The 19,761-nt window shown below is 34.9% G+C and overlaps 1 protein-coding gene and 2 long non-coding RNA genes across 4 annotated transcripts in view; 2 read left to right on the top strand and 1 right to left on the bottom strand.

The window, feature by feature from the left end:
- The window catches only part of LOC123609337, a 117,978-nt gene extending 115,949 nt beyond the window's left edge, over positions 1-2,029 (bottom strand). Inside the window, exon 1 of the long non-coding RNA XR_006717764.1 lies at positions 1,828-2,029. This is a non-coding gene — a long non-coding RNA (uncharacterized LOC123609337). The remainder of the gene's footprint in view (positions 1-1,827) is intronic.
- Positions 2,029-16,504, top strand: NUDT12 (nudix hydrolase 12). 2 transcript variants are annotated; one of them, XM_045500367.1, is made up of 7 exons: positions 2,029-2,155; positions 4,812-5,019; positions 5,584-6,170; positions 9,498-9,665; positions 10,716-10,829; positions 13,244-13,443; positions 14,421-16,504. In XM_045500367.1, the coding sequence occupies exons 2-7, from the start codon at positions 4,814-4,816 to the stop codon at positions 14,529-14,531; spliced, it is 1,386 nt and encodes a 461-aa protein (XP_045356323.1). In that variant the 5' UTR covers positions 2,029-2,155; positions 4,812-4,813; the 3' UTR covers positions 14,532-16,504. The 2 variants fall into 2 exon arrangements, with proteins under 2 accessions (XP_045356323.1, XP_045356315.1); XM_045500359.1 differs by having other exon boundaries at positions 4,808-5,019.
- A 376-nt stretch (positions 16,505-16,880) lies between these two features.
- Positions 16,881-19,489, top strand: LOC123609316. Its single transcript, XR_006717743.1, has 2 exons — positions 16,881-17,965; positions 18,345-19,489. It is a non-coding gene; the product is annotated as an uncharacterized LOC123609316 (long non-coding RNA).
- The last annotated feature ends 272 nt before the right edge of the window (positions 19,490-19,761 follow it).

Raw genomic sequence — 19,761 nt, 5'->3', positions numbered from 1 at the left:
TTATCATTATTCTCAAATAAATTGCAAGAAAAACTACAGGAGAATCTATAGATCAAAAAACATCAAATGTAATGTGGAGACTTTTTTTTTTCTTTTTTTTTTTTTTTCAACGTTTATTTATTTTTGGGACAGAGAGAGACAGAGCATGAACGGGGGAGGGGCAGAGAGAGAGGGAGACACAGAATCGGAAATAGGCTCCAGGCTCTGAGCCATCAGCCCAGAGCCCGACGCGGGGCTCGAACTCACGGACCGCAAGATCGTGACCTGGCTGAAGTCGGACGCTTAACCGACTGCGCCACCCAGGCGCCCCTGTGGAGACTTTTTAAAGTCCTGATTTGAGCAAATCAACCGTAAAATATATTAAAGAAAATTTGAGACAATAACATTTGATACTGAACATCTCTTCTATATTATGGAATTACTGTTAAAATTTTAGTTGTACTAATGACATAGTTATATTCTTTTTAGGAGCCATTTTACATCTTAAATATCTATTCATAATTCCAAAAAGCTTACCCTTAAATATTTATTAATAAAATAATATAGTGTCTGGTGTTTACTTCACAAGAATACTAAATACTGGAATGACTATATATTTATAATTGTTTACACTATATGATTAATATATGAGTGCTCCTTATACTAATCTATGTAATATAAGTTTGAATACAAGATCGGGTATTCCAAGTGAGTTAACTAAAACTTAGTATTTCTGAGGTCCTATGTAATCCTGGAAATCATTAAAGACTAAAGACAACTACTCACAGAAAAAAGCACAGTACACAGGTTTAAAAAGCAGTAAAGAGGGGCGCCTGGGTGGCGCAGTCGGTTAAGCATCCAACTTCAGCCAGGTCACGATCTCGCGGTCCGTGAGTTCGAGCCCCGCGTCAGGCTCTGGGCTGATGGCTCAGAGCCTGGAGCCTGTTTCCGATTCTGTGTCTCCCTCTCTCTCTGCCCCTCCCCTGTTCATGCTCTGTCTCTCTCTGTCCCAAAAATAAATAAACGTTGAAAAGAAATTAAAAAAAAAAAAAAAAAAAAAAAAAGCAGTAAAGATGCGGTGCCTGATGGCTCAGTCAGAAGAGCACACAATTCTCGATCTTGGCATACTGATTTCAAGCTCCACAATGGGTGTAGAGGTTACTAAATTCATTCATTCATTCATTCATTCATTCACTTTAGAAAAAAAATACAAAAGCAAAAAAAAAGAAAAAGAATAAAAACAGCAGTAATGAAAGCAAATGTCGACCAGTATACATAACTTCACTGTCATGAGAGAAAGCTTCCAATATCTCAAATTCAGGCAGGAAGCAGTGGTCAACCTTAACATAACAGACTCCTTAATATGCTGAATGCCAAGGATGCATTTCAGTAAAGAAAAAAACTCTGGTCCAGGAGACTACCAAAACCTAGCTTTGTAATCTCGAACTCACGCAACTTCTTTAGGCTTTAGTTAATGAAATAATTAACAGCACAAATAATGGTGTTGTGAGTACTAGCTAAACCCTCAACTTCCTAAGAGCTTTGAATGCATTATCCTCTTTTAACCTCATAACCCAAAGAGGTGTTATGGGAGCTTGATATACACCCTTCAAAGGACGATTAAATGAATGAAGAATCAATACATAGTACCATTTTGCACATGAGGAGTTGAATTTCAGAGGCCCAGAACTTATTTAAGGTCATATACTGGAGTAAGTTGGTCCCGCCAGTATGCCAGGTTTATTCAACGCGCAAGTCGACTTTGAACACGCCACTGCATTGAAGCATACAGGAGAGGTTAGGTGACTGGTGTGAAATACTGAAAAACTTAAAACCGTTTCCACACACCTACGGTTTTCCATCGTCCGCACCACACTTCACATGTCTCGGTATGACGGAAAAGGAAAACCAGCCCCTGACTCACCACCAAGAAGCTGGACCTTAACAGCAGTGACCTCCCCGCCCAGGCTCCCGAACGCGTTCACCCCCAAGCCCCTCCCCTTCACGGATCACACACAGTTTGTGATCCTCAAACTACATTTCCCATAAAACCGTGCGAGGACAGCGAACCTCCGCCGGAAGTCAGGAAGGCTCTTTCCGACACCGGGAAGAGTGAGCGTGGGGTTTTCCCGGTCTTGCAGCAGTATCCTGCTTTCCTCTATTCTGGTTACCTTTGGTTAGTAACAGCAACGGCAAGTTAGTCGTCCCCGGTGCCCGCTCTGGGTTGGGTGGCCAGTTCTCAGTGCTTTTTGATCTCAGCGCTGTCGGCCTGGCCATGCTGGGTTGTTTGGCGCAGTTTCGGGGTGCGGTGCGGGTGCTGGCGCTGGCGCGGGAGCTTCCCGATGGGGGCCGGGGGCGCAGCCTCTTGGCTGCTGCTAGTTTTCCAGTCCAGTCTTTGACGTGGGGAAAACAAAATGCTGCTTCAGCTGTAGATTCACGTTAAAAGAAGGGATCTCACAGTAATAACAAGAAAAGAAACTATCTCAAGGCATTTAAGCGTTTGGAGAGAGAGTGCGTACGTGTTGCTTGACTGGCTAAATGGCCACCTCTAATGCCCAAGGACGTGGAAATCGTTAAATAATGGGCAGTGACTTCACTGACAGAGCCATACTTGAACTCTGCCCTGTTTCTTGAACCATGTGACATTGAGCGAGGCACGGGCCCCGGTACACATCGGTAAAAATGGATGTGGTTTCGTTAAAATCTAAGGCCCTTTTAACCTTTTTTAAACGACCTCTCAGAATGGTCTGTTCTTTTTGGAAAGCAAGGGCGGCATTAAGCTAAATGAATCACCTTATCCTACGTTCAAATCCTTACCTTGTGGGAAACCCGTCAATGAGAAACGAAAAAATAAATCCAGCAGCCGAGCTGGATTTCAGATTTTGTGTAATTTTCTGGAATGAGAATCGGTTCTGTTTCTAGATGGCTTTTCTGCCAAAAAAAAAAAAAAAAAAAAGCTTCCTTTCTCCTGAGAATATTGAATCCTTAAGAACTGTACTGGGGATAGTGAATAGTACTATATTTTTGGAGGGCAGTTTTGCACTCTGTCCTGTGGAGTGGCCTCTTGGAAAGGTGAAGAAATGAATGACCTCAGAACGTAAGACAGTAAAATATTGCTTAAAGAAAACCTAACTGAAGAATCTGTGTGATATTTTGTGGAAAATCAATTTATGGGAAAGGCAACTTGGAAGGGAGACCATACATGAGTCAGTATACGGCAATAATTCAAAATAAAGTCCTGGAAAGTTGTAGTTTTTGTTATTGATAATATTCGTAAAGCACTTAGAAATCTCAATATGAAGAGAACAGTGAGATAAATTCTATAGTAAATCAAAAGAAATAAAAAGTTGTTTTCTAATATAGAAATCACTCCTTCTAATGTATATTTTCACCATTCCTGTGAGTAGTTTTTTCTTAAGCTTTTTGTTTTAATTCCAGTATAGTTAACATACTGTGTTATGTTAGTTTTAAGCGTACAATATTGTGATTCAGCAATTCTGTACACTATTAAGTGTTCGTCATAAGAGTGCTCTTTAATCCCCATCACCTGTTTACACACACACACACACACACACACACACACACACACACACACCCCTCCCCTTTTGTGAGTAGTCAGATTTGACCTTTTTTATAAGTAGCAGAAAAATACAAACAGGAAAGGTGAACAGTTAATCTTTTTGGCCCATGTTTCCCCTAAATTTTGTTCATACTCCTATAAAATTGATCAGCCAAATTGCATTGTGAGAACACTAGACACAAAAGAAGTCAAAATGTATGGATTATAACCTTTCCTTTTTAGGCTAAATATCTTACTGCTTAAAATGATAGAAGTCTAGTCAGAATCGTAAATCAATTCTTAGTAGCATTTCACTAAACGAAAATTCATACCTTAAAAAGTACTTTGTTCTCAGAACATAACTCGTAGAGAACTTAGGCATGAACTGTTTTCACAAAGAATTGCTCAGTCTGCCCTACCACATTCAATCCACAATAAGACAATTTTTATAAAGAGGTAGGAAACATTTTCTATATATTTTGTTCTTACTGAAAAAAATGGAGTGACAAAGTTAATGGTTTAAATAGTTTGTCATTCAAGTTTTGACAAAGTGACCACCAGCACAGTGTTCAATGAGAGATCCAAAATACATGGTCATTTGATTTATGACAAGGATGACAACTGCAGCACAATGGGACAAAGATGGTAATTTCAAGAATGGTGCCAAGTCAAATGGATTATCCATTGGTAAAAATGAATCTTGCTGCTACTTTACACCATGAACAAAAATAGTCCCACATGGATTATAGAATTGTACAAGGGAATGCAAAAAAGTGTTTTCAAGTGAAACATAACACAGGTTTCAAATAATTAGCTGTAGGATCATAATTTTCCTAAAGGCAGGCACCTATTTCTGACAACATTGCCTCTAAGAGAATACTAGTTATCATCTGCTAAAAACCCTCTGACTTGACTTCTGTCTGCTTTAACCCCTCTCATTCCCTTGATCTATATTGAAATCTCTCTGATCTGCCTCAGGTACCTTGACACCCCCTCTCAAGGATATGCCCCCCCATTCTCTTTTATTGCCAAAGATCTTTATACATTGTGTTATACACCCCCCATGGTGAATTATATTTAAAATTCTCAACTGATAACAATTTTGAAATGTATACTATGATGACAGTTGGCTATAAATGACCTTTTGAAGAGTATATAGCTTTAGAAACCATGCCTATTCTAATTATATCAGCATTCACATAATGTTCTAGCATTGAACAAAAAGCAAATGAAAATGAAAGGTTTTTTTCTATTTTCCTTTTTTTTAAGGAAGAAATGTCTTCTATAAAAAGAAGCCCAAAGCAAGAAATAATTTCCCAGTTTCACTGTTCAGCTGCAGAAGGAGATATTGCCAGGTTAACAGTAATCCTCAGTCATTCTCCATCTCTTCTCAACGAAACTTCTGAAAATGGCTGGACTGCTTTAATGTATGCCGCAAGGAACGGGCACCCAGATGTTGTCCAATTTCTACTTGACAAAGGGTAAACATTTTAGGCACTACTACTTGAAGGGCCCTGTGGTTTCATTTCTGGGTTACATATTTCCTTTTAAATTTTCCATGTAGCCATATTTATACCAATAGACTTCTAAATAACTTGTTGACCAGTTTTATTATATAAAAACATAGAAAAATACCTAACTAAAAACTTTTAACTTCTTCTATTGAGAGAGGAACCCTTCATACTTAATAACAAAGCAAATTTATGAGTTAGTCTAATCTTTTTCTCCCAGGTAGAAAATGTAGATCTACCCACTATGGCTATCAAGAACCCCTTGTAAAATTGTAATTTCTTCCTATAGCACATAAAACTTACTGTTTTTTATTTTACAGTTCTCCAAAAATTTTAAATACCTTGCTATCTCTAACTTTGCATCATTTATGATTATGTCTTTTAACCTTCCCATTAGTACATCATGTACAAAAAAAAAAAAAAAACTTATGCAATAATGATTAGAGGGCTATTATGTGCATCTGGAAATATTTTACTTTAATAAATATTAAAGAAAATTTTTATTTCCTATTTTATTTTTCTTTCCATTTGTAGGTGTGACAGATCCATTGTCAATAAATCAAGGCAGACTGCACTGGACATTGCTAAATTTTGGGGTTATAAGCATATAGCTAACTTACTAGCTAATGCTAAAGGTGGGATGAAGCCTTGGTTCCTAACTAAGGAAGTGGAAGAATGTGAAAATTATTTTAGCAGAACACTATTAGACCGAAAAAGTGAAAAAAGAAATAATTCTGACTGGCTACTAGCTAAAGAAAGCCATCCAGCCACAGTTTATATCCTTTTCTCAGATTTAAATCCCTTGGTTACTCTAGGTGGCAATAAAGAAAGTTTCCAACAGCCGGAAGTCAGGCTTTGTCAGCTGAGCTACACAGATATAAAAGATTATTTGGCTCAGCCTGAAAAGATCACCTTGATTTTCCTGGGAGTAGAACTTGAAGTGAAGAAAGAGTCATTTAATTATGCTGGAGAAGTCCCAAGAGAAGAAGATGGGTTGGTTGCCTGGTTTGCTCTAGGTATAGATCCTGTTGCTGCTGAAGAATTTAAGCAAAGGCATGAAAATTGTTATTTTCTTCATCCTCCAATGCCAGCTCTTCTGCAGTTGAAAGAAAAAGAAGCTGGTAAGAAGTGAATACGGTTTACTTGTATTGGTAATAATCTGGTTTTGGGAACTGGGTTGGAATTACATGTATCTGCATTTTCTAGGAGGCACACTTTTTTCATCAAGCCATGAAGTTAGGCTATCTTCATTAGAAATTTCCTGAAGTTCTCACTCTAGGGGACTACTCTCCTGAGCAGTTACAGCAGTTCTAATCAGCCAAGATTAGTTTCCCTAGAATTAATCCTACTGCATGCTGGTTTTATTTGATTCTTCACTGAATAATATTAAGCACCTGCTATACACTGAGCCTGATGGCAAAGACCTTGACTATTTTGTTTGCTGTTGCTGGGTATGCTAGTTCAGGTGGGATCTTATATGCCATGGTAAGAAATTAGGAGTTTTATTCTAAAGTTCATTTAAATTTTGTAATCTGACCTATGTTTTAAAAAGAAACAAAAAACAAAACCCCTCACTCTGCCTGCTTTGTAGATCATGAATTGTAGGTAATTAATTGTGAAGTCAGAAGTCTTATTAGAGGGGATTGAAGGTTACAGTAGCCTAGCTAAGAGATTACAGTGGATTGGGTTGATGGAGAGAAAGGGAGAGTTTGAGATGTTCTGGAGGTAAAATTGATAGGGCTTGATCAGTAGGTTGAGACTACTGTGAGAGAGGATAGTAACCTGGACTACAGCCTGAATGAAGGTGACAGAGGTGGAGAAAAGGGGGCATGTTCAAGATATATTTTAGAGAGAAAATCATCAGCACTTGTTGATGGATTGGGTTTGGGATATATAACGATGAAGAAAAAAGATCATGAATAATTGCTAGGTTTGAGACTTTAGTAATTTGGTAGGTAGTGATATTTCTTGATAAAATAGCATAGGGTGACAAGTTGAGCAGAGGAAGCAAGACAGACTTGAAAGAAATAAGATTTTAGCTTTGGGCATATTTAGTCTTAGAGAAGGATATTAGAATCTGGAACACAGAGGAGAGGTCTAAACTAGAAATACCCATATGGGAGTCATCAACATGAAGGTGATATTTAAATCTCAGGGAACTACTGAGATTACTTAGAGAATTGAGAGCAAGCAAGAAAAAGCCTTAGAATCACATGTAAATCCCCCTAAATTTTGAAGTCAGGTAGAAACAGGGGAGCCATCAAAGGTATTGTTGACAGTGTGGCTATAACCTAAGAGGAAAACAGGAGAATGCTCATGGAAACCAAGATGGCAGGGTATTTCAAGGGAGTGGTCAAATATACCAAATGCTGTTGAGAATTTGAGTAAGATAGAAAAAGATTTTTTTAAAGGATCTTTGGTTTTAGAATATGAAGCTGTTGATGAATTTAACAAGTGGAGTATCAGTGGAGTGGAAGGAATATAAGCTAAATTATGGTTGATTGAAAAGTTAATGGGAGGGAACGAAGAGGTCACTCTCAGTGTCCGCCTTTCCTTAAATGTGTGGTAGGGCCTTCCAGAGGCTGCTTAGATGCCTCCTCCCAATGTCTGGATTGATATGTTTTATTCTTCACATCTGTGGAGAACACGTAATTTTTTATAATAGCACATGCGCACACTCAGGGGAAGCAGAGTAGGAGGGAGAATCTTAAGCAGGCTCCAAGCCCAGCATGAAGACCAATGCAGGGCTTGATCTCACAACCGTGAGATCATGACCTGATCTGAAATCAAGGGTTGGACACCTAACCGACTGAGTCACCCAGGAGCCCCAAAGTTGCACTTTTTTTTAAGTTTATTTATTTGGGGGGGGGGGGATGGGCAGAGAGAAGGGGAGAGAGAGAGAATCCCCAGCTGTGCTCTGTCCTGTAAACACAGAACCCAATGCAGGGCTTGAACTCACCAACCATGAGATATGACCTGAGCTGAAACCAAGAGGCAGACACCTAACCGACTGACCTACCCAACCCTGCACTTTTTAAAGAAAATTTCTTTGTAGCAATATAAGTTTAATATCAAAACGATCTCTCTCTCTCTCTTTTTTTAATAGTTAGGAAACTGAGGACCTTTCATTCATTTAGTGTGTAACCTTACATAGTTAATGTAACCTCTTCGTGCTTCATTTTCCTCCTTCAGGAAAAGATAATAATAGTACCTATATCAATGCTCTATAAGATGATGTAACCCATTGAGCTGCTTTTTATTTCACATAAAATATATTTGTATTATTTGTCATTCATACTATCCATCCATACCACACTATCCTCTGTTTCAGGCAGTCCAATAAAAATATACCTGTTTTCATTCATTCATTCATTCATAAATACATACATACATACATACATACATACATACATAAAATCATGTATACAAACATCTTTGCATGATGCTTGGCATATAGTATGTACTCAATAAATATTAGCTTGTCTTATTGAAACAATATTGAAATAATGTAGATATTTAGCATAAATTACATACTACAAGGTAATGTAGTAGACAAATATTTAATGTTGCCTGTGGTTCATTGAATTTCAGTATTACATTTATTTTTATGTATGGTTTATTAGTTTTTGTTTCCCAGTTTAAAATATTGTTATTTATGGTTATTTTGTTTACTTCAAAAATCCTTAGACCAAATAATGTATTTTAGGGAGAGCAAGTTTGTCAGGCAAATGCAAATGTAGCATTTCCAGTTTTATTGCTTCAGTTGTAATATTTCTGGTCAGGCCATATTCTTTTTTGAAATACCAGGGTATCTAGCCAAAGTATATATATACTAAGATTTTTTTCTTGTAGGCATTTTTTTTTCATGAACAAAGTTAACCATGAATGTTATAAATACAGTATTTTTTAACATTCCATTAAGTTTCCAGTTATAAACAGGATATGTTTCACAGTGACGAGCAGTAGTTTAATCACCCAGGAAAAGAGAAGTTCCTACAGTTTCCTACTAATATTTTTTTTTATATAGTCCAAGTCTAAATTAGGAACTGGCTTTGTAATGTATTTTTGTAAAAGTCACTATTATAAAGTCAATTTTTATAAAATCACTATACACTAGAATCTTGTATATCTAAAATTTAAAAATCATCTATAGTAAAAGCCTGAGGTAATATAGTATATAAGATAGATGTTAGTACATCTGTGTTATATGAGAATTGTATTTATTAGTTCATATTAAAGTTAAATCCAATTTTCATTTGTCATCTGTTGGATTAAATCTTTTACTTTAAAAGAAATATACACATCATAAAAAGAGGAATACTAACATCCTTGATCACAGAGCTACTCAGAATATATAGAGTATGCCTTTACTGACTTAACATTTTACTTTGATATTAATTTGTTTATGGTTTATCACAGAATTAAAACTTTTTATGCTTCTCTTAAAGGGGTTGTAGCTCAAGCAAGATCTGTTCTTGCCTGGCACAGTCGATATAAGTTCTGCCCAACGTGTGGAAGTACAACTAAAATCGAAGAAGGTGGCTACAAAAGAGTATGCTTAAAAGAAGGCTGTCCTAGCCTCCACGGTGTTCACAATACATCCTATCCAAGAGTTGGTAAGCCTTTTCATCTACAGTGAAATCTCAGCCATCTGGAATCTTAGGGAATAAGACATTCTCTGAAGACAATGTTTTGAGTTGTTCAGGGGTTTACCTTTTTATTAAAAGTATGTTTAACTCTTAAGACTACAAGTATGTATACTTTCATGACTTTTAAGTAAGGGACATTGTATATAATTAACTCATAGTTAAGAAATGGCTAATCAATACGAATTTGATGTATTAAAATAGGTGATTTCAAAAGTCCACCAATCTGGATCCATGTAGTGCAGAAACAAACAAAAAAAAAGTCCCAACATTTCAGTGCCTGTTTGAGGCATCACCAAAGCAGTAAAACTAGCTTTTCATCACTGCTGGTGTCTGCCTCCTGCTCTCCTCCTTCTAATTGCTGCTTTGGAGTCTCCTGTAGGTTTGGAAATCTGAGAACCTAGTCCTTTAAAACTTGTGAAAAAAAAAATAGATAGTCTGAGCAATATCTGAGCAGGTCTCCTGGTAGTAAAGTGCATGACTTGGTGAACCCTGTTTTCACTGCACAGGAGCATTTTACATTTGATTCCTGTTCTCAGTCATGACCTAGTGGATTAGTGACTTCTGGGAAATAAACTGTTACTTACTTAATTTAAATTTTATTTTTTTAATGGCTTAAAATTTAATCATAGAGCCACATTAGCTTTTAAAAACATTTTGTTCAGGATTAGGATGGAAGGGAGAGGGAAATTCACATTTACGTAGTAAAATTTGTATTTTCTTTATGCCATGTAATATCTTCTGTAACTTTTTTATAATTGAAAAATAACAATATGCCTAGCATACCATAAGTATATAATAATTGTTGCTATTTAGAAGACAGAAATGGTCTTCCTTTAGTTTATAATATTCTGTGCAATTTCCCTGAAATACTTTGTCATCAGGCAGAAAGAAACAATCACATAACTAGACAAGAGTCTTGTTCTAGGAGATACAACTTATAGTATTCGACAGTGATTTTACACAATGAGACTAAATTATTTTTTTCTATCATTCATTCATCTTATTTTTAAAAAACAGATCCCGTGGTAATCATGCAAGTTATTCATCCAGATGGGACCAAATGCCTTTTAGGCAGGCAGAAAAGATTTCCCCCAGGCATGTTTACTTGCCTTGCTGGATTTATTGAACCTGGTAAGCCTTTTTCTTCATAACTTTAATTTTCCTTTAACTTATACTTCACAAATAAAAATTCTAGATAGCATTTGACAAATTCTCATGCTATGAAATTGGGATCTTTTTAAATTATTTTTCTGTGTATTTTAAGTGGTATAATTTTGTTTTTACTAGAATAATTTGGTTTTGATAATTCAACATTTCTTCTTTAATATATTGCTATTACACAAGGTATCTGTATCACTTACACCTCACTGGACTCAACTGTGTCACCTTTTCAAAGAGGCCTTCTCAGGTAGCCCCAAATACATTAATTAGCCTCATACCCTACATTCACAATTCTGTCATCCTGCCTGACTTTTCCCTACAGCACTCATCACCATCTGACACGGTATGTACGTATGTATTATCTTATGTATGTTTGTAGCTGTTTATCTATCTACTTATTTATTATCTACTCACACCAGAAAGTAAGTTCCATAAGGGCTAGGACCTTACTTCATTCATAGTTGTAGCCCAAACCCTTAGAACTGTGCCTTATATATACTAAGAGTTCAATAAATAATTTGTGGAGTAAATGATAATTAATATACATGTTTAATCTTAACTTCCAGTATTAACCTGCACTAGTAATAATAGTAAACATACATTGTGCCACTCTGTTTCGAAGGCTTTCCGTATATTGAATCATATGATCCTTATACAGCTGTATAAAATAGGTACTATTACAGCAGTTTTACAGATGGGGCACTAAGGTACAGGAGCTGGATAACTTGCCCAAGATCAAATAGCTAGTGAGTGGGTAGGGCAGAGATACAAACCTGGACATTTTGGCTGAGTCCATGCTGTTAATCACTCTGCTGTCTCTAATAACTCTAGACTGTTTCTTTAACTGCTGTGTACCATTTTATTTATAAATATTATTCAACTTACCCATTCTGCTGTTGGATGTTTAGTTTATATCAGAGTTTCTGCTATTGTAAACACCCCCAAGAATATTCTTATGTTACTACTTGTGCACATTTGCAAGAGTCATGAAGGGTTTAAACTTGAGAATAGAATTGCTAACTCAGAGTATATGAGAATCCTAACCTTTTGTAGATGTTGCCAAGTTGTTTTCTGAAGTGTCCCTACCAATTTACACTCTTTCTAACAGCATATGAAATGTTCTGTTATTCCACATCTTCACTAAGTTAGGATTTTCATACTTTATAATTTGCCATTCTGATGGGCATGAAATAATGTCACTGTAGTTTTCATTACTGTGCTGATGGAGCATCTTTTTCAAATGTGTTTTAGCCATCCAATTTTCATTTTCTCTGAATTTTGCATGTTTATATTCTTTGTCTAATTTTGTTTTGGTTGTTTACTTTTTTTTCTGTTTTATGAGTTTTACAGTATGCTAATCTATAGCTATGGTCTTGCAAATATCTTAATGCTAGTCTATGACTTACCTTTCCACTATATTTTTTGGTGAAGTTGTTAATTTTAATATACGAAATATATATTTGTCTATTTCAATTTTTTTAATGTTTTTCATTTTTATTTTTGAGAGACAGAGTGAGACAGAGCACACGCAGGGCAGGGGCAGAGAGACAGGGAGACACAGAATCTCAGGCAGGCTCCAGGCTCTGAGCTGTCAGCACAGAGCCCAATGTGGGGCTTCAGCACACAAACCATGAGATCATGGCCTGAGCCAAAGTCTGACATTTAACCAACTGCACCACCCAGATGCCCTTATATAAATCTATTTCAAATAAAAAGCTACATTTAAATAGCAAAATATTTTTAAACTTTCAGATAAACTTAACTTAGAAACCTTTATTCTACTTCTCAATTCCAACAAATCAGAAATATAAAGTATATTTATAGGCATTATTTAATATAGCTGAGTCAACAGTCCTCTAGAAGAACAAAAACATTTAGAAAGAAAAAATACTTTCATTTTCTGTGGTTTTTAGAATTGTAGTTTTATGTGGTCTTCAACTCTTTTGAGAAAAGTTATCTGCAATGATTTTTTGACAACATAAGAAAAAAAAATTTCTTACATAAGAAATTTTAGGCTTTTATAAAAATCTTGTAATAATAATTTGTAACTATTTAGTGATAATAAATAAATGAGATAATATATAAAATGCTTGCATAATGTTTAGCCAATATCAGTGCTGGATAGTTGTAGATGTTACAATTGTTACAGTGTAACTAAAAATTTGGACCCTTTAGAAAGGTGTTATGGAATCTTGATTATTCATGTGGTCATATACTAAAAGAAATCATGTTTTCTTGAATTCCAATCTAGTTTTAGGCTCTGCATTCTGATTCTTTGAATTGGGTTTCTGTCCAAAGTGATTTCCAAATGTTTGAACCATTCAGAGCACAAAATGTCTAGGAGATGTTCATCAGCTACTTGTTCTTTTGCCCTATTTGATTAGGGGAGACAATAGAAGATGCTGTTCGGAGAGAAGTAGAAGAGGAAAGTGGAGTCAAAGTTGGCCATGTTCAGTATGTCTCTTGTCAGCCATGGCCAATGCCCTCCTCCTTAATGATTGGTTGCTTAGCTGTGGCAGTGTCTACAGAAATTAAAGTTGACAAGAATGAAATAGAGGATGCCCGCTGGTTCACTAGAGAACAGGTAAAGTTCAATTTAATTTCCTTCTTCTATTGATTGTTCTCTGACTGTATCAGTTTGGGCATGCAGCAAGGATATATGTTTTCAACAACTTGAATGAATGGCTATGGCCCACTCATCATGCATGGATTACAATGTAATTGATGTGTCCTATGTTAACTCATTCTGTGGGAGTCTTCTAGTTGATGATTCTGTGCCTTTTTCTAATTTCAAATGCCAATCCTTCAGATTAATGATACCTTTCAATGGACTTAAAATAGGTAAACATTATTTGAAAGATGAAAAATAGGAATATTATTCTTAACCTTTTTATATTTTAGTTTACAGCATTAAAACAAGTAGCTCTCAAAAAATATCAATACAAATGCTTAAAATTTTTGAAAAGTTCTTGTTCATTTTAAAATATGCTTAAGGACAAGAATAAAAAAACTATATAACAAAGATACACTCACAAGAACTTTTTAAAACATTATCCTCCAGTACTAGAAGGCAAGATAAACTACTTATCTGTGTTTTGCGTGACCTAACGTATTTGTGTAGAAAAAAAATGGATACACTATTAGTAGTGAAGACCTGAAATCTTTTCTGATTTTGCCTAAACAAAGTTAATTTTATTTTATGCTCAACCTCAAAAAGTAGAAATCAGATTTTTTTTTCAAAATTTTATAAAAGGGAACCCATTCCAAAAGTTGACTTCACTTTGAAAATAAATGTGGAGCATATACTTTTCTTTTTTGTGACCTTACTTTCATAAGAGAATATGTCTTTCTGGAATATTTTGTTAAATTGAATCACTAACTCATTGAATCTACTAAAATTACTGTACTAAATTTTGCATGTTGAACTTGGGTGTTGTCACTTTCTCCTGTTGTTATTCACTGTAAAAATCATCATGTTTAATTGGATTGTATAAGCATAAGAATAGTATTTAAGTGTGACAGTGTTGAAATCCTAATACATTTTATTATGGTGTATTTTAGGTTGTGGATGTTCTGACCAAAGGGAAGCAGCAGGCATTCTTTGTGCCACCAAGCCGAGCTATTGCACATCAATTAATCAAACACTGGATTGGAATGAACCCCAATCTCTAAATCAAATAACTAGACTTTGAATATTAATCGACTTCTAATACCACTTATTCCTCAAGTGAGAATAGAAATATCTGGTGCTTTTTAGAATGTCACAACACAAAATACCATACTAGGATTCAGAAATATTTTCAACATGTACTTTCCATCTTAACCATAGAATTTGTATTTTTGTAAAATACAACACTGCCTCAGACTTTTTTAAATCTGAGTTAGCCTTCTCCAAACATTTTTTTGATTGTGCTTCACAGTTCTGTCTCACTAAACCATATTTCTAATAAAAAAAAATCATGTTGTAAAGATACATGTTCTAAAAATGTAAACAAACCTGAATTCCAGTGCCTCTTTTAAGCATTAGACCAATCACTATATTTCTATTGTTGAGAAATGAAACAAAATAATTTTAATGAATTTTAAGCTTCATTTTCAGTCGTTTCATTACTACAAAGATTCTTTCAGTTGTCAGTAGCTGATTTTTGCTCACTTCCCATTGTATTCCATTTTTTGTTCTGGCTCCTTTGTTCTAGCAGTGGTGCTATTATAGTGTTGCCACTAGTCTGCTTTGATCAGTGTTAAGAATTTTCTACCTTAACAACTGCAGTGATCAGAATATTGTGCCTTCATGGAAGGAGACCTTAAGTGAGAGCGTACCACTGTGTATGCGACTTCCCCCTGAAACCTAAAATCAATCTATCTGTTACACTCAAAGTTGTTCTTAAGACAAATCAGAATTCTCTGCTTTTTCACTGAAATTAAATGTATTTGAAAGGAATTTACCTCAAAAATCAGATGCTAAATATTTCCCAGATAGATTTACGTATTCAATAAAAACACTGGCTTTATGTCATTTTGTGATAAGGGATATATCTGCATTAGCAAAAAATTATGTAATCATTACTAATATTAAACTCAAATGCAACATTTTGATTTTAGCCCTCTTTCAGCGTATTCTAAGAAGCCTTCATAAAATAAGTGTATTTTAGAACTGAATCAGAGGAAAATAGTAATTCACAATTTTGTAACAGAACTATCATATTTTAAGACTGTTTTGAAATTAAGTCTATAAATGTATAAACTTACATAATTTGTTTATTATGTTAAAACTGGAAGAGATCTTAAGGATAATATATGTAGTTCAGTGACATTCTTTTATAGATAAGGAAAAAGAAATCCTGAAAGATGAATTTAACTAATTTAATCAATTAAAGGTGAATCAACTAATTAATCAATGAAAGTTACACAATTACAACTTATTATTGTTAATACAATTAATTGTAATTACAGTTAAGTAACTTAATTTTAACGGTCTGTACTGGATAGCCCACTGCAAGACTCTCCCCTCTAATAGGAAGTAGAAACTACTACTAAAAATATAGGTAGAATAAATTATAATAAGGGATGATAAGAACAAATTAAATTTACCAAATATTGTTAATTACAATTTTAGATACTAAAATCATTTAACTTAAATATGATCATTTTCTTAGATAAAACTTTCCTGATGAACAATGATTTTCTTAGTAACTGAAGAAAGCTGATTGGTATCAGGACTGTAGACAAAATTGACTTACATTGGACATTTAGATACATAATAAAATTTAAACTTCATAAGTAGAAAATTATGTGCCTTGATTATTATTAAGTATGATGACTTGGGGTTCAGTTTTACTCCAAAGGTACTTAGAGAATCTAAGATTACATCGCAGAGTTCTAGGTTTCCATGTTCAGATAGTAAAATAAAATACAAAATATCAACAAAATGTAGTTATGAATTCAGTTTCAGATAATCCTATACCCAGGGAAAATCATTAAGTATAAATTATTATTAATAATCATTTTTAACATTGCTTACCTCTAAGAGGTGAATAGTTATATGTAAATAAAAAGAATAGCAAAGAAATGGTAAAGGTTCAAGTACCATGATGTATTCTAATGGAAATGAAGGTAACAATACATTAAAATATTTATCTATTTTCTGTTTTGTGTTACGTATTTTTTAATGTTTTGATAAATGTCTTCTGAAAACTGAAAAAAGCCCAATTTCAGTCATCCTCTCTTGTTTAATGATGTGTAAACAACAAGTATAAAAGCCCTTTTAAAAGTAGCCATATTTGGCAGTGCCTGGTGGCTCAGTTAAGCATCCAACTTCGGTCAGGTCACGATGTCACAGTCTGTGGTTCGGATCCGTGAGTTCGAGACCCATGTCAGGCTCTATGCTAACAGCTCAGAGCCTGAAGCCTGCTTCGGATTCGGTCCCCCTCTCTCTGCCCCTCCCCTACTCATGCACATGCGCGTGCTCTCTCTCTCTCAATAAATAAACATTAAAAAAATGTTTTTAAGTAGCCATATTTGGAAGACAGTTTTTATTTTAGGTCATATGTATATTTATATACACATATATAGAGTCAATTTTTTATCTTCAGATAAGTTATTTGTCTAGTCTAATATCTATTATTACTCGTCTCATATTACTAGTCTTTGCATTTTGTATTTTTCACTGTTTACTGTTCTTGGAAGGGCTAGAAGAATTAGAAGCCTACATGTTTCATTTAGTTGGAAAAATGATTTAAGTAACTCTTTCAAAGAACAAGTTGGAGATTTGAATGAAGACAGAAAAGAATGGAACAACAGAGGGTAAGACCATGAGGTGTTTGTTGTTGGTTCTAGAACTGTGTTGCTAATGCGTATACTGCAAAATAGCAGGTGAAAATGTTCTATAAAACAAATCCATCAATTATTTAGAATAAAATCTCCCTAATGCAAATTTTATTAGGGATGAGAACCAACTATTAGATTCTGAATATGAATATATATATATATGAACATACATATATGTACATATATATAAATATATATGTATTCATGTTCACATATTGCTGAATAGGTAGGAGTGATAGAAGTTGCACTTTAAAGGCCTATTTCTCTCTAGTAGAAAAATATCTAGGACAAAGTATTCCAAAGTGCAAAATTAGGTTTATCTGTCTACAAATGTAAAAGAGGTAGGTCTTGAAGCAAACAAGAAGTACTTGCAAATGGGTGGAAAAAGAGGGTGAGAGAATTTGACTTCAGTGCAGGTAGAGGCTGCTCCATAAGGGGTTCAAATGCTTGGGAGCTTTGACACCACAGGGATGGATGAGAGGCAGAGAGGGTGTATTTCCAGGAGACAGGGATAATGTCGCCTAAAGCCTACATCTTCAAAAAGTCTCACCAGTCAAGAGAGAAATGAAAAGGAGTTCTTTTTGTGAAAATACACTCAATGCAGAAAAAAAAATTTTTTTCCCCTACACCACGCCTTGTCCTTTTTCTTCCAGGACACTCAGGTAGAATTCAAAACAGTTTCTATAAAAGCAAGTGCAGTTTGTTATCATCTACAATGGATTTTCAGATGATTCATTTTATTTGCCCGAAGTAGAATGGTCAAAAGGAAAGTTACTCAGGTAATAAAGATGGCATAGGAAAATGGGTAATCAGGAATATGAATTCTTTTATTGTTTGGAAAAATATTTTCTCAACTATAAAATAAACATTTGAACATGTTAACTGGGCTAGCAGGCAAATTCCTCATTCTATTCTCACTTAAGGGTATCTACATATAATTGTACTCCTTGGTAGAAGTAGCACTTTTAACTTTATTCCTTCAAGAATACTATGTTTCCCTTTTCTGGCTAAGCATACAAGCCATAAATGGACATTTCTCCCTTCACAATTCCCATTATAATGATGTTGTACAGAATAGCGGGGGCAGGTGTGGAATTTTAAAACATTTTAAATTAAGCAGACTTTCTGCTAATGGAGACTTTTTTTCATTCTAACTAGTCTGAGAAGAGACAGACAAAATCTAGCATGAGGAACGAAAAAAGTTCTGGCTTTCCAGTCCTTGGCTCGTGGAAACTATACCAGACCAACTCCCTGTCTCACCTCTGATGGATTAAGAACATTCTAAACACTTAATTTGTGAGGTGGTTTCATTTTTACTAAGGTAAATGTTCCACCCAGAAGTAGAAATTGAAACTAGTACTCATATCTATTTCAGAACAGCGTAAGTGGATAAATGATGTAGTCTGGTTTATTTTTTCCATTTTTTTTTTAATTTTTTATCCTGTCCACTTTACTCCAGTCTGAAATTGTAGTCTATTGGAGCAGTGTGATGTTTTGAACACCTCAGTAGAGTACTTTATAAATATTTATACAGCTTTCAGATAGCAGTGAGCTGAAGTCCTCTCTATCTGTGGAGCTAAAAACAATTTAAAATGCCATTTATCCAACGGCTTTGCTGCTAAGCGTTATTTTGTGCTTTTTTTGCTGGGTTTTGTTGTGTTTATGAAACAAGTTCGAGTACTCTACTGCCAGTTGGGAGGATTTGGAACTCCAAATAAGATGCCCTAATGATGTACACAAGCTCAAACTTCAGGGGCTGCTTTGGTCTGACCATCATCTGTTCTGTTCTGTAGTGAGGTGTTCAATGTGAATGTAGCCATGAGTGGTAAGCAAGTAGGAATTCTGTGTGCTCTGGGAGACACTATTGAGGATGAAGAGAGAAAATGTGTATGTATCAGTGTGGACCTCAAGTTTTCATGGCTGTAGAGGCAGAGAAGGTGTATTTCCAGGAGACAGGGATAACGTCGCCTAAAGCCTACATCTTCAAAAAGTCTCACCAGTCAAGAGAGAAGTGAAAAAGAGTTCTTTTTGTGAAAATAAACTCAATGCAGAAAAGATATTGATCTTTTTCTTTAGTCCCAGCCATTTTGCACATCCTCATGAATAATAAACCTTTTTTTTTATTTTATTATGATAAGTCATAATAGTCTATATGATAAATCATAATATTCTATGATTATCATTATGATGATTACATAAAATGTTATGTTTTGTTTTACACCATGAAGCCAGTATGTATATTCTCCTTGTTCAGTAAATCTAACATTAGCACTAATAAATTGTGACTTTAATTCAAATCCAGATTTCTGAACTTCATAAAAATTATGTTGCCCATTCTCTCCCATGTATTTCTCAGAATTACTTATGGACCTATTTACAACAAACTCCTAAGACAATGTAACTCTTTGTTAGCTTATTCTCATAATACTTTTTACATAGGACTTTATAAAATGTTGACAGTTATTATTTCATTTTATCCTTAAAAAACCTTATGAAATGAATGTCACTATAATTATCCCCATTTTACAGATGGCTAAGAAGCATTAACTTTCTCAGAGTCCCATTGTTAATAAAT

Source organism: Leopardus geoffroyi, chromosome A1, assembly GCF_018350155.1.
Source record: "Leopardus geoffroyi isolate Oge1 chromosome A1, O.geoffroyi_Oge1_pat1.0, whole genome shotgun sequence".
Lineage (NCBI taxonomy): Eukaryota > Metazoa > Chordata > Mammalia > Carnivora > Felidae > Leopardus > Leopardus geoffroyi.
Note: the sequence above shows the minus strand (reverse complement) of the source record. Positions and strands in the feature narration are given on the sequence as shown.

Bases quoted from the DNA above. Each gene is read 5' to 3' on its own strand.
- NUDT12 (XM_045500367.1), top strand. From the start codon at position 4,814: ATGTCTTCTATAAAAAGAAGCCCAAAGCAAGAAATAATTTCCCAGTTT. The intron at 6,171-9,497 runs GTAAGAAGTGAA...CTTCTCTTAAAG, and splicing joins GTTGAAAGAAAAAGAAGCTG to GGGTTGTAGCTCAAGCAAGA. The intron at 13,444-14,420 runs GTAAAGTTCAAT...GGTGTATTTTAG, and splicing joins GCTGGTTCACTAGAGAACAG to GTTGTGGATGTTCTGACCAA.